This window comes from Melanerpes formicivorus, unplaced genomic scaffold, assembly GCF_026170545.1.
Source record: "Melanerpes formicivorus ecotype bairdi unplaced genomic scaffold, bMelFor1.0.p_v2 SCAF_4, whole genome shotgun sequence".
NCBI classification, from domain to species: Eukaryota; Metazoa; Chordata; class Aves; order Piciformes; family Picidae; genus Melanerpes; species Melanerpes formicivorus.
Window position 1 is genome coordinate 3,931,541 of NW_027142356.1, and position 15,956 is coordinate 3,947,496.

A 15,956-nucleotide genomic window follows, 5' to 3' on the forward strand; every position below is an offset into this window, starting at 1 on the left:
TAAAGGACGGAAGAGGAAAGCTGGGTCTTTGGAAACAGTTCTGCTTAAGTACAACTCTAGGTTTTTCTTCTTTATATTGTCTAATACAAAACCTCAGCATTTGTCTACAAAGTAAATGGTGATAAACAGAGTCACAGAATTATGGAGGCTGGAAAAGACCTCTGAGATCACCAGGCCCAGCCTATGGCCTAACACCACCACATCAGCTAAACCATGCCACCAAGTGCCACATCCAAGCTGCTCCAGGGATGGTGACTCCTCCACCTCCCTGGGCAGTCCATCCCAGTCTCTAATTACCTTTCCATCAGGAAGTGCTTCCTAACATCCAATCTAACCCTCCCCTGGCACATCTTCAGGCCATGCCCTCTTGTCCTGTCACAAGCTGCCTGGAAGCAGAGCCTGACCCTCACCTGGCTACAACTTTCCTTCAGGTAGTTTTAGAGCGTGATAAGGTCCCCTCTAAGTCTCCTCTTCTCCAGGCTGAACACCCCCAGCTCCCTCAGCCTCTCCTCATCAGACTTTCCCTCCAGTCCCTTCCCCAGGCTGGTTGCTCTCCTCTGGACCTGCTCCAGCACCTCAAGATCTCTCTTGCAGTGAGGGCCCAGAGCTGCACACAGCACTCGAGGTGAGGCTTCACCAGTGCTGAGCACAGGGGCAGAATTCCATCCCTGCTACTGCTGGTCACGCTATTCCTGACACAAGCCAAGATGCCCTTGGCCTTCCGTGCCTCCTGGGCACACTGCTGGCTCATGTTCAGCTGCTGTCACCCAGCACTGCCAGGTCCCTCTCAGCCAGGCTGTTCTCCAGCCACTCATCCCCCAGTCTGTAGCTGTGCATGAGGTTATTGTGGCCAAGTGCAGGACTCTGCCCTTGGCCTTGTTGAACCTCATCCCATCAGCCCCAGCCCACTGACCCTTAACTAATCGGTTTAGAGTTTGTCCCTAGGTGTACATTCAGGCTGCAGTGGGGCTGGGGCAGTCCTGCTCTGCATTACCAAACTGGTGGTTTCCACTGGAACTCCAAGGGATGACAAAGAAAGAAAAGAATTGTAAAATCAAGTTTGGATCACTTCTCTGTCCTAAAGGTGCAGACAGTGCACTATAGCTGCAACAAACTGCTTGGAATTTGTTTATGGGTGGTGGCAAAACCAAGTGATCTTGTATTTGCACTTGTCCAGACTTTCACAGGCTCACAGGATGTTAGGGGTTGGAAGGGACCTCTGGAGATCATGAAGTCCAAGCCCCCTGCCACAGCAGCACCATAGAATACAGCACAGGTCACACAGAAACATATCCAGGCAGGGCTGGAAAGGCTCCAGAGAAGGAGACTCCACAACCTCTCTGGGAAACCTGCTGCAGTGCTCTGTGACCCTTTCACAGTAAAGAAGTTTTTCTTCACGTTGAGGTGGAACCTCCTGTGCTGTAGGTTATATCCATTGCCTCTTGTCCTATCACAGGGCATAGGTGAGCAGAGCCTGTCCCATCTCTGACCCCCAGCCCTCAGATATTTATAGCCATTGATCAGATCCCCTCTCAGTCTTCTCTCCATACTAAACAGCCCCAGGTGTCTCAGCCTTAATTTGCCATTTCCTTGGGCCAGGTGAAAAACTCTTTGCCTTGGAGGCTATAAAGTTCTTTTCTTTTTAAAAATCTTGTGAAATATTAAACCAAACCACAAATCAGTTTCAAACTGAACTGGCAGTACTGAAGAGGGTGACATTTTAATCTCATCTTATACAAAGGTGAGGTTGTATCAACCACAATGAACACCAGTGGTTACGTTGCAGGCATTGCTGGAGTCCTTATTTGTGAGCTTGCAGACATCTATGATCCACTGACATGCACTGGTTCTGTGAGAATATATTGGTCTCCATTTGTCCCAAGTTTTTCACAGTCATAAAAGCTCATTAAATGCAGAGTCAATCCATCTGCTGTCTCTGGTCAGCAGCCTCGGCAGTGCTGTTGAGTGCATTGATCTTAGGCTGCAGCTGAACAAATGGTTTGATTTCAGCATCAGTGCTCAGCACAGCCACTGACAAAGCTGGTATGGAGACTAGAAAGGGCACACTGAAAGCTGTGCTACTGTATCTCTGGGTGGGGGAAAAAAAACCTTGCTTTTTAGTTGTACTGTATCAAAGAATCACAGAATTATCAGAGTTGAAGGGACCTCAAGGATCAGCCACTTCCAACCCTGCTGCCATGGGCAGGGACACCTCACACTACAGCAGGTTGCTCACAGCCACATCCAGCCTGGCTGCAAACACCTCCAGGCATGAAGCTGCCACCACCTCCCTGGGCAACCTGTGCCAGTCTCTCACCACTTTCCTGGGGAACAACTTCTTCCTAACATCCAATCTGAAACGCTAAAAAGCCCCTCAACAGCTTTCTTGTAAAGACCCTCATAGTAAAGAACTGCTTCCTAACACCCAATCTCAATCTGCTCTGCTCTAGTCTGAAGCCATTGTCCCTCATCCTGTCCCTGCAGGCCTTTGCAAACAGTCTCTCTCCAGCCTTTCTGTAGTCCCCTTCAGGCACTGGCAGGCTGTTATTAGGTCTCCCTGGAGCCTTCTCTTCTCCAGGCTGAACACCCCCAGCTCCCTCAGCCTGGCCTTGTAGCAGAGCTGCTCCAACCCCCTGATCATGTTCATGTCCCTCCTCTGGACCCTCTCCATCAGCTCCATGTCCTTCCTAGATTGAGGGCTCCAGACCTGTACACAGCACTGCAGGTGAGGTCTCAGCAGAGCAGAGCAAAGTGTCAGAATCACCTCTCTGGCTCTGCTGGCAATGCTGCTTTGGATGCAGCCCAGGCTGTGATTTGCCTTCTGTGCTGCAAACTCACCCTGCCTGCTCCTGTCCAGCTTCTCATCCACCAGCACCCCCAAGTCCTTTTCCTCAGGGCTGCTTTCTATCACCTCCTCCCCCAGTCTGTACTGACAGTGAGGATTGTTCTGACCCAGGTGCAGAGCCCTGCACTTGCTCTTGTTGAAGCTCATGAGGTTCACCTGGGCACCACCTCTCCAGGTTGTCCAGGTGCCTCTGGATGCCATCCTGTCCCTCTGGTGTATTGACAGCACTCAGCTTGGTGTCATCTGCACACTGCAGATCAATGCAGAAAGTTTCTATGGAGCAAGTTATAATTGCCCATCTTTGCCTTTCACAGGTTCAAAGGACCATTGCAAAGCAGATCCAGATGGTAAAGCAGATCGGGAAAGGTCGCTATGGAGAAGTCTGGATGGGCAAGTGGCGTGGTGAGAAGGTAGCAGTGAAAGTGTTTTTTACCATGGAGGAGGCTAGCTGGTTCAGAGAAACAGAAATCTACCAGACTGTCCTGATGAGGCATGAGAATATTCTAGGTGAGTGGAAATTAAAGAGAATGATTTGATGGTGTACGTGCTTCTTAGGTCTAGTAGTTTTGTATTTGCTGTTGTCTGATGTCCTTTCCTGTGTCCTTTGTAACCTTCTATGCTCTGCAGTTAGCCACACAGCACTTCTCCAAAGAAGGATATTTCAAGTTTTGCTGAACATAGCTGGATATTACTGACATGAATAAAAGTCAATCAAATAGGGGGGTTGAGGGCTGTTACTCCAAACACCATGTCTCTTTTTGGAATAGAATAGAATAGAATAGAATAGAATAGAATAGAATAGAATAGAATAGAATAGAATAGAATAGAATAGAATAGAATAGAATAGAATAGAATAGAATAGAATTAACCAGGTTGTAAGAGACCTTTGAGATCATCAAGTCCAACCTATCACCCAACACCATCTAATCAACTAAACCATGGCACGAGGCACCCCATCCAGTCTCCTCTTAAACACCTTCAGTGATGGTGACTCCACCACCTCCCTGGGCAGCACATTCCAATGGCCAATCTCTCTTTCTGGGAAGAATTTCTTCCTAACATCCAGCCTAAACCTCCCCTGGCACAGCTTGTCCTCTTGTTCTGGTGCTGACTGCCTGGGAGAAGAGACCAACCCCCACCTGGCTACAATCTCCCTTCAGGGAGTTGTAGACAGCAAGAAGGGCTCCCCTGAGCCTCCTCTTCTCCAGGCTAAGCAACCCCAGCTCCCTCAGCCTCTCCTCACAGGGCTGTGCTCCAGACCCCTCCCCAGCTTTGTTGCCCTTTTCTGGACACCTTCCAGCAGCTCAACATCTTTCCTAAACTGAGGAGCCCAGAACTGGACACAGGACTCAAGGTGTGGCCTAACCAGTGCTGAGCACAGGGCAGAATGACTTCCCTGCTCCTGCTGGCCACACTGTTCCTGATACAGGCCAGGGTGCCATTGTCCTTCTTAGCCACCTGGGCACACTGCAGGCTCATGTTCAGCCTACTATCAACCAGCACCCCCAGGTCCCTTTCTGCCTGGCTGCTCTCCAGCCACTCCGACACCAGCCTACAGTACTGCAGGCTGGGCCTGATCCCTTGGCCATCCTGTAAGTGTTGTGTGATTGCACTCAGGATGAGCTGTGCCATAATCTTGCCTGGCACTGAGGTCAGGCTGACAGGTCTGGAATTCCCTGGCTCATCCAACCAGGTATTTCCATTACCAACCACTTGGTATTTCCATACCCGGGCTCTGTGTTAATGGCTAGAGCTGTGGCATAGTTGAATGGCATGAAGTTCCATGGAGGTGAAAGAAATGAAATATGCTATTTAAATAAAACTCTTGAAGTGGCTGACACTCAAAACAACCAAGAGCCCTGGGAAAGTATCAGTCTGTTTGTTTGGTTTTTATAGGATTCATTGCTGCAGACATTAAAGGCACAGGATCTTGGACCCAGCTCTATCTCATCACCGACTACCACGAGAACGGTTCCCTTTATGATTATCTAAAATCTACTACTTTGGACACAAAAGCCATGCTAAAGCTGGCTTACTCATCTGTGAGTGGCCTGTGCCACCTGCACACTGAGATCTTCAGCACTCAGGGCAAACCTGCTATTGCCCACCGTGACCTAAAAAGCAAGAACATCCTGGTGAAAAAGAACGGCACCTGCTGCATAGCTGACCTGGGCTTGGCTGTTAAGTTCATTAGGTGAGTAGCAGTGAGGAGGATGAGGAGCACTTGGTAAATTTGATACAGGTGCTGGTTTAGCTGTTGGCTGAGGGAGCCTGCACGTGCACACAAGCACCTACAGTAATGCCAGAACACTCTGCTTAGCTGTGTGTGAGGTGGGGCTGCCTGTGTGGATCATCTAGTTCCAACCCTGCTGCCATGGGCAGGGACACCTCACACTACAGCAGGTTGCTCACAGCCACAGCCAGCCTGGCCTTAAACACTTCCAGGCATGAGGCTTGCATCACCTTCCTGGGCAACCTGTGCCAGTCTCTCACCACCCTCATGGGGAAGAACTTCTTATTAATGTCTTATCTAAATCTCCCCTCCTCCAGCTTGGATCCATCTCCCCCAGTCCTATCACTTCCTGACACCCTAAAAAGTCTCTCCCCATCTTTCTTGCAAGTTCCCTTCAGATTGGATGTTAGGAAGAAGTTCTTCCCCATGAGGGTGGTGAGAGACTGGCACAGGTTGCCCAGGGAGGTGGTGGCAGCCTCATGCCTGGAGGTTTTTACAGCCAGGCTGGATGTGGCTGTGAGCAACCTGTTGTAGTGTGAGGTGTCCCTGGCCATGACAGGGTGGGTTGGAACTGGCTGATCCTTGAGGTCCCTTCCAACCCTGACAATTCTATGATTCCAGCTGAATTTGATGTAATAAATCCAGTCACATGATGAATGGAAACTTGGTTCTTGTTAGATATACATTGTCTCTTCTGGTCAATGTGTGGCACGTGACACTTTTGGTTAGGTTTTGGGGTTTGTTTACATGTTTACATCTATGTGTTTACACATTTTGCTTTGTGAAGGTTGGGAGAGATAACATGTAATGCATGCAGCAAAAATGGTTAGAGTCCACTTCCTTGTAGATCTATTTGCTACACCTAAGTGGCACTGCCCCAGCTCTAAGGTGTCTCAATTAGTTGCTGAAACTAAAACACTAGGTGGTGGAGTATGTTTAGAAAAGAGCATTTAGGGCAGGTTTGATTGTTACCACCAGCATTAGAGCTCAGGGCAATGCAAAGGAAACCTCACAAATGTTACAGCATCCCCCTTGTAGTCTTATCTGCATTGTGGTTCTGCACTTGAATGCTTAACATAGCCTCAGGCAGGTCAGCCTTGTAAGAGTTGCCTTCACACTAAGAGGCTTTCCTTGTAAGAGTTGTTCCATTAAGATCATTGACCTTTTGAATGTGGTGGTGTGAATTTACTGCTTCTCTCATCTACAGTGCTTTGTTGTTGTTGTTGTTCAAACCACTTTCTTGCATGTTTGATGCCCTTTCCCACCCCCACCCCCCTCCTTTCTTTTTCTTTCAGTGATACAAACGAGGTAGACATACCTCCAAACACCCGTGTAGGAACAAAACGCTATATGCCTCCTGAGGTGCTGGATGAAAGCTTGAACAGAAATCACTTTCAGTCCTACATCATGGCTGATATGTACAGCTTTGGACTCATCCTTTGGGAGATAGCAAGGAGATGTGTTTCAGGAGGTAAAGAGCTCTTAATTATGTCGGTGCACCCTATTTAGAACCCAAACCTTCCGCTGCATCCTTGTCCCCGGGTGGTTGTTTCTACCATAATAAACCAAGGTGGATAAAACAGAGAGGTAACTCTCTTGTTAGCTGTTTTCCTGTTGAAACTTGTTTTAAGGCACCAGTCAGTGCTATTGCAACAGCAAAGGTTTAGATTGTATTTTAATGGCTCATTTGAAGGCAGCAGATGCCTGCACTGAAGAAAGGCTATTGAACTCATCTGGGGGCCTTTTCTGATGGCAGCAGATTTCTGCTGAACTGGGAGCAGCTCTCTGCTATTTTAGCAGGGAGCAAATAGAGATTTCTTTGTTCTGTTAAACAGGGAGGGGAACAAGCAATTTGGGAGTGTGTTGTGCCACTATTGAAAATAAACAGCCCATATACAAGTAGGGGGAATAAAGCAAGGAAATGACACACACTGCATCATTGTCATATCATTGATGTGCCTCATTTCTTTCTGGTCTCAGGCTGTCCTGGCTTAGAGCAGGGCAGGTTTGTTCTTCTATCCTCTTCCAAAAGGGGCAAAAGAAAAACTCTCCACTCACAAGATTGGAGAGTTGGAAAGTTTAAATGGAAAGGCTACTCACAGCTACATACAACAGTACAAAGCATGTAAAATGCACAAAAATCCATAGTCCTGGCCTGAGCGCAGGACCCCCTTAAGCCAAAGCTTCACACAAAGCTCCCTTTAAACCAGGCCAACAAACCCAAGCCTTCATTCGCCCTGTCTACCAAGCCTCTCCACCCTCTATACCAAACCAATGTGATGCAGCAAAAATTCAGCTTGGCAGCTCCAGGCCCCAATTAAGCCACTTCAGGCCTAATTGGCAGCATTGCCAAGGCTGAACTCCAGGCCTCAGTCCCCCACAAGGAGATAATATCCTGCATGTCCCTCCCAGGAGAATAGAGGGAGGGAAAAGGGAAGAACACTGATTCTGCAGCCAGTTTTATAAGGGTGCAGGACTTAGGGGAATGAAATACATCTTACAGTGCACCTCCTGGGCCCTCTGGCCCCTCTAGAGGTCTGTAACTTTGTGGTTCTTAAAGCCACCTAGCCTCTAAACTACCACACAGGCATTCAAGCATGAGGACAGCAAGATAAGCAATGCAGCCAGCCAGACTTGGGGCATAGATCCAGCCTGGTACATGTAGGCTGTGTGTGCTTTCTGTGTGTAGAGCTCAGTGCAGTACAAAAATGCCAGATGTTACTACCTCTGGTTTGCCACTGAGGAAAGGTAAAAGCCCAGGATAAGTTCCTGGGCAGCAGTTAGGTGCCAGATTGGTGGGAAGTAAGAGTTGAGCCTGCCTCTTTTCACCAGACTTTATGAGTCTTTAAAGCTTGCAGGACTGTGCCGAATTCTGGCTCCCTGCTCACCCTATAGGAGGTGAATTTCACTGCTGAGCAGCATGAGCCCTGCCTATACAAACTGCCAAAGTATTTTTGCAGTGATGAATGATAAAAATCTGTGATACTCCTGCCATTGTTGATGTGCACAAAGGGTGGTACCTTGCCTTGAAAACTCCCCCCCACATTAAATTGCCAGACCAGCTGAGTTGGAAGCAAATGAAGCTGTATTTACAAGCAAAACTACAAACCACAATGAAATGCCATGAATCTGTACAAAATACACAGGAGTTACAGGTATTTATGATTGACAAACAGCACAAGACCCTCCCTGGACAAACCAGGGGAGCTAATAGCTTCCCCTTCCCTGCTCCTGTAAACCATAGAGGAGAGAAAGAGCAGAGAGTTGTTTTGTTAGCTACTCAGCCACAACAAAGAGCACAGCCAAGGTCAACAAAGCCAAGCAGAAGCACCAGCCAGAGCAGAGGAAGCGAAAAGCGAGGAAGTTAGTTTACCTTACTAGCTTATGTTTGTTAACCCATCCAATGGCATTACTTAGAGCCTATCATTGTTTTTTCTTTTCACACCCAAGAGTGATTTCTTTACATTCTGCTACTTTCTGTTCAAGATCTGTGGAACATTTTCCAGGCACAGCCTGAAACTACCACAGCTGGACAGCAGTGGTAGAAACCATCTCATTTGGCAAGCAACTCCACTTTCAGATGAAGACACCTGGCCAGTCTTTCCTTGGCAGTGGTATATTGGAACTTGACTGGAATCAACTTCTAGAGGGGGAAGTCCATCTAGTTGTTAAACAGTGGGGTCAATCTCTTACAGAATGAGAGGGAAAGACTCTAGTGGAAAGGTGTTATGGTGGGTTGAAATTTTGCCCACACCCCCCACATTAACTTTGTCAGACCAGCCCAGTTGGAAGCATCTGAAAGCTGTGTTTACAGGCAAAACTGCAATCCACAGTGGAATGCAAGGGATATGTACAAAATATCCAGGATGTACAATATTTACAGGGCTTTACAATTAATAACTAGCACAAGAACCCCCCTGGTCTGAAGATCCCAGCTTCTCCTTCCCTGTCTCCCCAGACCCCCCTGTACAAAAGAAGGGAGAAATGAGCAGAAACAATGCAGCCAAGGTCAAGCAGAAGCAAGTTAGTATCTCTCCAGAGTGAAGAAGTGAGAGAGAAGAAAACTTGTGTTGGTACAACCAATCTTATGGTAGATATCTCTCCAATGGGATTGTTTAGAATGGTCTTTATTTTCCTTTTCACACCCAGCAGTGATTTATTTACATTTTACTATTTTTCTGTTCAAGATCTGTGAAAAATTTTAAAGGCATAGCCTGAAACTACCACAGGTGTCTTCAGCAGGGGAAGTTTAGGCTGGAGGTGAGGAGAAAGTTCTTCACTGAGAGAGTCATTAGCCATTGGAATGTGCTGCCCAGGGAGGTGGTGGAGTCCCCATCCCTGGAGGTGTTCAAGAGGGGATTGGATGTGGCACTTGGTGCCATGGTCTAGTCATGAGGTCTGTGGTGACAGGTTGGACTTGGTGATCTTTGAGGTCTCTTCCAACCTTGGTGATTCTGTGATTCTGTGATCAAGTGACAGCCAACTAATTGTTTCTTTCAGGAATAGTGGAGGAGTACCAGCTTCCATACCATGACCTGGTGCCCAGTGACCCCTCCTATGAGGACATGCGAGAGATTGTGTGCATCAAGAGGCTGCGACCTTCCTTTCCCAACAGATGGAGCAGTGATGAGGTACTGTCCTTCTTCCAATGCAGCCTCTCTTCTCAGTCAGAGTGAGGGAACAAATGAGGTTGATGCAGTTCTGTATAATTTGGAGTGAGGGGCAGCCTTGCTGTCAGTGCTAGCACCAGGCACAGTATTAAGAGGGCTCAGGAAGGACCACAGCCCTATCAGATATCCTTGCTGGAAGCGTACAGAGCATCAGGAGCCATAACCTACAATATGGGAGTCCTAGTGGATGGGAGGTTAACCATGAGCCAGCAATGTGCTCTTGTGACCAAGAAGGCCAATGCCATTCTGGGGTGGATTAGAAGGGCTGTGGTTAGTAGGTCAAGAGAGCTTCTCCTTCCCCTCTACTTTTGCCCTGGTGAGGCTGCAGCTGGAATATTGTGTCCAGTTCTGGGCCCCTCAGTTCAAGAAGGACCTCAGGGAACTGCTTGAAACAGTCCAGCACAGAGCCATGAAAATGGTGAAGGGAGTGAAACATCGTCCTTATGAGGAGAGCCTGGGGGAGCTGAGGGCTCTGTAGCTTGGAGAGGAGGAGCCTGAGAGGTGACCTCATTGCTGTTGAGAAAGATGTGCAGGGTGAGTGCCCAGAGGCTGGAGCCAGGCTCTGCTGGGTGATGCCCAATGCCAGCACAAGGGGCAGTGGTGGAAGCTGAGGCATAAGAAGTTCCATGGAAACAGGAGGAAGAATTATTTCCCTGTGAGGGTGACAGAACACTGGGACAGGCTGCCCAGGGTAGGTGTTTTCCTCTCCAGAGATATTCAAAACCCACCAGGATGTGTTCCTGTGTGATCTGCTCTAGGTGATCTTGCTTTGGCAGGGGGGTTGGACTGGATTAGCTTTTGAGGTCCCTTCCAACCCCTGAGGTTCTGGGATTGTGATACTTGTGAGGAGTTTCCTCATGTGCTGTCTGCCAGATGCCACAGCAACATCAGGCTGTTCTTAGACCTTCTTAATATCTCACTTTTCCTCATGCACTCATCTTGCTTTCTGCTCCCAGCATTAAATCAGTGGCTAGCCAAGAGTTCTGAAAGAGAAGTGTTTGGTAGTGTGCAGTGCAGTGGCAGTGTCCTTGGTGTACTGGCAGCTGCTCTGTCATTCTAAAGGTTTCCTTTGTCTGTGTGAGTTTTAAAGAAGGAAATATCTTCTGTTGCTTTGAAGTTAAATGAGCACAGAGCTTTTCTGTAATCACAGGTGTGCAGGCTTGGATCTCACCATGATTTTACACTAGCATTAGTGCAGGATGTTAGGTTCCACTCTGACACTATTGAGATGCAGTTGTACAGATCACTGTAGCTGGGCTTCATCAAGGAGCACTGATCCTTCACTGGTTTAGTTCTTCTCGTGTTAGTAATGAGAGGTACAGGTGTGGGCTTTCAGAAAAGACAGAGGATGCAGAAACCGTTTCCCCAACCAAACAAGGGGGTAAGGCTGTGTAACAAAGCAAAGTTCTCCTTGTGGGATCAGAGATGAAGAGTTCACAGGATCACACAGGGTCTTAGGGGTTGGATGGGACCCAAGGAGATCATTGAGTCCAACCTCCCTGCCAGAGCAGGACCATAGAATCCAGTACAGGTTGCACAGGAACACATCCAGATGGGTCTGGGAAGTCTCCAGAGAAGGAGACCACAACCTCTTTGGGCAGCCTGGTCCAGTGCTCTGGGACCCTCACAGTGAAGAAGTTCTTCCCCATGCTGAGATGGAACCTCCTGTGCTGTAGTTTATATCCAGCTGAGGTATTGCAGGCATACCTAATGCTTGTTCTCAAGGTGCTATGGAGGAGGGGGTCATGAATCGTACTAATGAGTTCAGTTTAATACTGCAAAGTCATTGGAATGGAATGGAATGGAATGGAATGGAATGGAATGGAATGGAATAGAATAGAATAGAATAGAATAGAATAGAATAGAATAGAATAGAATAGAATAGAATAGAATAGAATAGAATAAACCAGGTTGTAAGAGAACTTTGAGATCATCGAGTCCGACCTATCACCCAACACCATCTAATCAACTAAACCATGGCACCAAGTGCCTCATCCAGGCTCTTCCTAAACACCTCCAGTGATGGTGACTCCACCACCTCCCTGGGCAGCACATTCCAATGGGCAATCTCTCTTGCTGGGAAGAACTTCTTCCTAACATCCAGCCTAAACATCCAGCCTAAACTGCCCCTGGCACAGCTTGAGACTGTGTCCTCTTGTTCTGCTGTTGGGTGCCTGGGAGAAGAGACCAACCCCCACCTGGCTACAACCTCCCTTCAGGGAGGTGTAGAGAGCAAGAAGGTCTCCCCTGAGCCTCCTCTTCTCCAGGCTAAGCAACCCCAGCTCCCTCAGCCTCTCCTCACAGGGCTGTGCTCTAAACCCCTCCCCAGCTTTGTTGCCCTTCTCTGGACACGTTGGGTGGAGCAGGACAGGGCAGAACAGAGCCAGGTGCTCACAGGCGACTTTCTGGCAGGAGTGGCTTGGCAGGAGACATGGACATGTTGCTTTCACTGGACTGTGTCCTGGGGACTGGTCCCTGTCTGGGGAAATTAATTCCACTGGATTTGTGCAACACAGGGCCTGCTGTAGAGAGCCATGCTTGTGTGGGTTGGGCTATGGGGGTTTGGGGAAGGGAAATGGAGCAAAACTAGAAGTGGGTAGATTCAGAGTGGATATTAGGAAGAAGTTCTTCCCCAAGAGGGTAGTGAGATGCTGGAAGAGGTTGCCCAGGGAGGTGGTGGAAGCCTCACCACTGGAGATTTTTGCAGCCAGGCTGGATGTGGCTGTGAGCAACCTGCTGTAGTGTGAGGTGTCCCTGCCCATGGCAGCAGGGTTGGAAGTGGCTGATCCTTGAGGTCCCTTCCTGTCTTAATGATTGTATGATTCTAAATAAGGGAAGTGCTTTTGTGGAGCATATGGCCAAGTCTAGATGATGCTCATCAGAATTTATAAGATTGTTGCCATGACTGGGATTTACAGAAAGCAAAAGCTGTTGAAAAGCAATACTTGCCAGGATGTTCTCTTGTTGCAGTCCCCCTGATTCAGGGGCCATTGGGTGACGAATGTACAAACCCTATTGCTGCTCTAGCAATGGAATTCCACAAATGTAGAGAGCAGAGAATCTTAGAAGTCCTCTGAGAAGTCCTTTATTACTGGGTTGTAGAATCCATTGCATTACAGAGCCTTAGAGTATCCTTAACAGATGAAGCAGGTAACAGAAGCGGAATTCCTGAGCATATCCCTAGCAGCATCCCTACACCAAAGCCCTAGCAGAAGAAGTAGCTAACTAACTGAAGAAGTCCTTAGCAGCCCTAACCCCCACAATCTGTTCTATTGCTCAGAGTAGCTGCTTGAATTCTCTTGCTTATCAATCACTCAACCAACAAACCCCAACCACATACATAAGCTAAATGCATTCTTCCAGTGAGAGGTGCCAGTGTGTCATCAAGGTAGCTCCTGCAGCATGTTCCAATCACAGGGTGTTGTTCTTGGCACACATGGAGTGTGATTGTTTTGCTCTTGCTAGAAAGCATTCTGCAGTCCCATGCACTCTGCACACGTCCAGCAGCTGCCCTCTGAGCAGTGGCTGCAACATTCTCTTTCTCTTTTTGACTGCCCTTATGGAAGGCCCTTTGGGTTTTTGTGGCAGCTGCAGGCTCATGCCTAGGAGAATTTTCCACAGATTGAGTAGAAAGTGGTAGAATGTAAATGAATTACCATTGGGTGCAAAGGGGAAAATAATTGTAAGGCCTAGCTAATCCCATTGGTCTGCTAACATAAAGGTAGTTGTACAGGCTAACTCTTGCTCTTTCGGGCATCCTTACTCTAGCAGATACTAGCTGGTAGCTTTTGCTTGGGTGTTGCTGACCTTGGCTGCATTCTTGTTGTGGCTAAGTACTAGCAAGCTACACTCTGCTCTTTCTTTCTCTCTCTTTCACCATGTATAAGGTGGGGGGAATGGAGCACGGAGGGGGAAGCTATTAGTAGCCCCCTGGTTTTGTCTTGTGCTGTTCATAAATTGTAAATAGATGTAAATATTGTATATTCTGTACATATTCATTGCATTTCCCATTTCTAGACTGCAGTCTGCTGGTAAAGAGAGCTTCATTTGCTTTCCAGCTGAGCTGCTTCTGGCCATTTTATTTTGGTGGGTTATTGCAACCCATCTCAGTGTTGTTTTGTTGTTGGGTTTTGGGGGTGGGGTTGTCATTGCTGCCAAACTGCACTGACCCAGGTGGGGACTTTCCCCATTTCCCTCCACAGTGCCTAAGACAGATGGGGAAGCTGATGATGGAGTGCTGGGCTCAGAACCCTGCCTCCCGTCTCACAGCTCTGCGGGTCAAGAAGACGCTTGCCAAGATGTCAGAGTCGCAGGACATTAAACTCTGACTCTCCTGGAGGCCTGTTGGAAACGGACTTGGTGGTGCAGGCAGAAGACCTGAGGAGGTGTCAAAAGTCTTTGTTAACAAGTAGCTTGAATGCAGTTATGCTTAAGAGCAGCTGTAAGTTTGTTTGACAGCTTTTGAGGAGCCTTCCCCCAGCTCAGTTGTGACGTGCAGGGTGGGGAGAGGCTCCTCTGCTCTTGTTTACACGGGGGTGGAATTAGCAGTTTCAGTAACTGGGTTAAGGTTATGCATGTTGCTTTCCATGAAAGCCACCTCTTATTTTATTATTGTTATTGTTATTATTGTTATTATTATTATTGTTATTTTGGATGTTTAAAAAGAACGAAAAAGACAAAAAAAGAAAAGATATTGCTTTAAATTTTATGGGGGGGGAAAAAAAAGGAATAAAAACTTTTGGTTAAAAGTTTCAAAAGATGTATATTGTTACATTAATAAAACAACAACAGAGCAAGAAACCCCAACAAAATAATGGAGGAAACTCTGCTGGACCTGCAAGCAAAGTGACTTCTTCATTTAGAAAGAGGCTGTTGCAGCCAAGCAGTTAAAGACCAGGAGAGTGGGAACGTGCAGCTCAGAGGAATCCCAGAATGGTCCAGGCCAGAAGGTGCCTCCAAAGCTCACCCAGTCTGACCTCCCTGCAGTCAGCAGGGACACCCCCAGCTAGATCAGGTTGCCCAGGGCCTCCTTGAGCTTCACCTTGAGTATCTCCAGGGAAGGAGCCTCAACCACCTTCCTGGGAAACCTCTTCCAGTGGAAACAGTCTTAAAGCCACCTGCCTGGGGAGGTGACTTTCCATTGGTGAGGGGTTTGGAACACAAGCCCTATGAGGAGAGGCTGAGGGAGCTGGGGCTGCTTAGCCTGGAGAAGAGGAACTCAGGGGTGACCTTATTGCTCTCTACAACTACCTGAAGGGAGGTTGTAGACAAGTGGATGTTGGTCTCTTCTCCCAAGCAGCCAGCACCAGAACAAGAGGACACAGTCTCAGGCTGCGCCAGGGGAGGTTCAGACTGGATGTTAGGAAGAAGTTCTATACAGAGAGAGTGACTGCCCATTGGAATGGGCTGCCTGAGGAGGTAGTGGAGTCACCATCATTGGAGGTGTTTAGGAGGAGACTTGATGGGGTGCTTGGTGCCATGGTTTAGTTGTTTATGTGGTCGGATTGGTTGATGGGTTGGACACGATGATCTTGAAGGTCTCTTCCAACCTGGTCTGGTCTGGTCCTATTCTATTCTATTCTATTCTATTCTATTCTATTCTATTCTATTCTATTCTATTCTATTCTATTCTATTCTATTCTATTCTATTCTATTCTATTATCCTATCCTATCCTATCCTATCCTATCCTATCCTATCCTATCCTATCCTATCCTATCCTATCCTATCCTATCCTATCCTATCCTATCCTATCCTATGTGCAGGTGGCTCTCACGGCACAGAGATGGAGCCTGGTCACATCCCTGCCATCCTTAGCACAGTGTAGTTAGTTTCCCTCTGGGTGGATTATCCCAGGGCAAGTCCTGCTTTGTGGAAGTTAATAGAGAGCTGGGTGACTCCGGGGTTGATGGTGGCTTGTTGGAAGCAGCTCTTCACGTTTCCAGGAAACCTGAGGGTTATGGTACCAGGATGGTAAACAAGTGTCCTCCTTTCCTTGGCTGTTTGGATTCTTTTTCTCTCTCCTCCTCACTGCAAAATAAAGTATTTCTTCTGTGAGTGGAAATGAGCTATACACATCTGGACCTGCGGGTGAATTTGGAGCTGCTGTGACCTACATACACAACCACTGGGTAAGAGGAAGCTGCTTGGGAGAAACAAAATAACTTGCTCTTTCATCTGTGGAAAAGTGAAGTATCCTGGGGTGGGGGA

The 15,956-nt window shown here is 47.8% G+C and overlaps 1 protein-coding gene across 2 annotated transcripts in view; it reads left to right on the top strand.

Moving 5' to 3' along the window:
* Nucleotides 1–14,479, top strand: part of BMPR1B (bone morphogenetic protein receptor type 1B) — a 318,882-nt gene extending 304,403 nt beyond the window's left edge. For both annotated transcript variants that reach the window (XM_068136787.1, XM_068136788.1), the window contains 5 exons: nt 3,160–3,352; nt 4,742–5,039; nt 6,374–6,549; nt 9,579–9,709; nt 13,951–14,479. In XM_068136787.1, the coding sequence (XP_067992888.1) occupies nt 3,160–3,352; nt 4,742–5,039; nt 6,374–6,549; nt 9,579–9,709; nt 13,951–14,076 (924 nt within the window). In that variant the 3' untranslated portion in view covers nt 14,077–14,479. The remainder of the gene's footprint in view (nt 1–3,159; nt 3,353–4,741; nt 5,040–6,373; nt 6,550–9,578; nt 9,710–13,950) is intronic.
* The last annotated feature ends 1,477 nt before the right edge of the window (nt 14,480–15,956 follow it).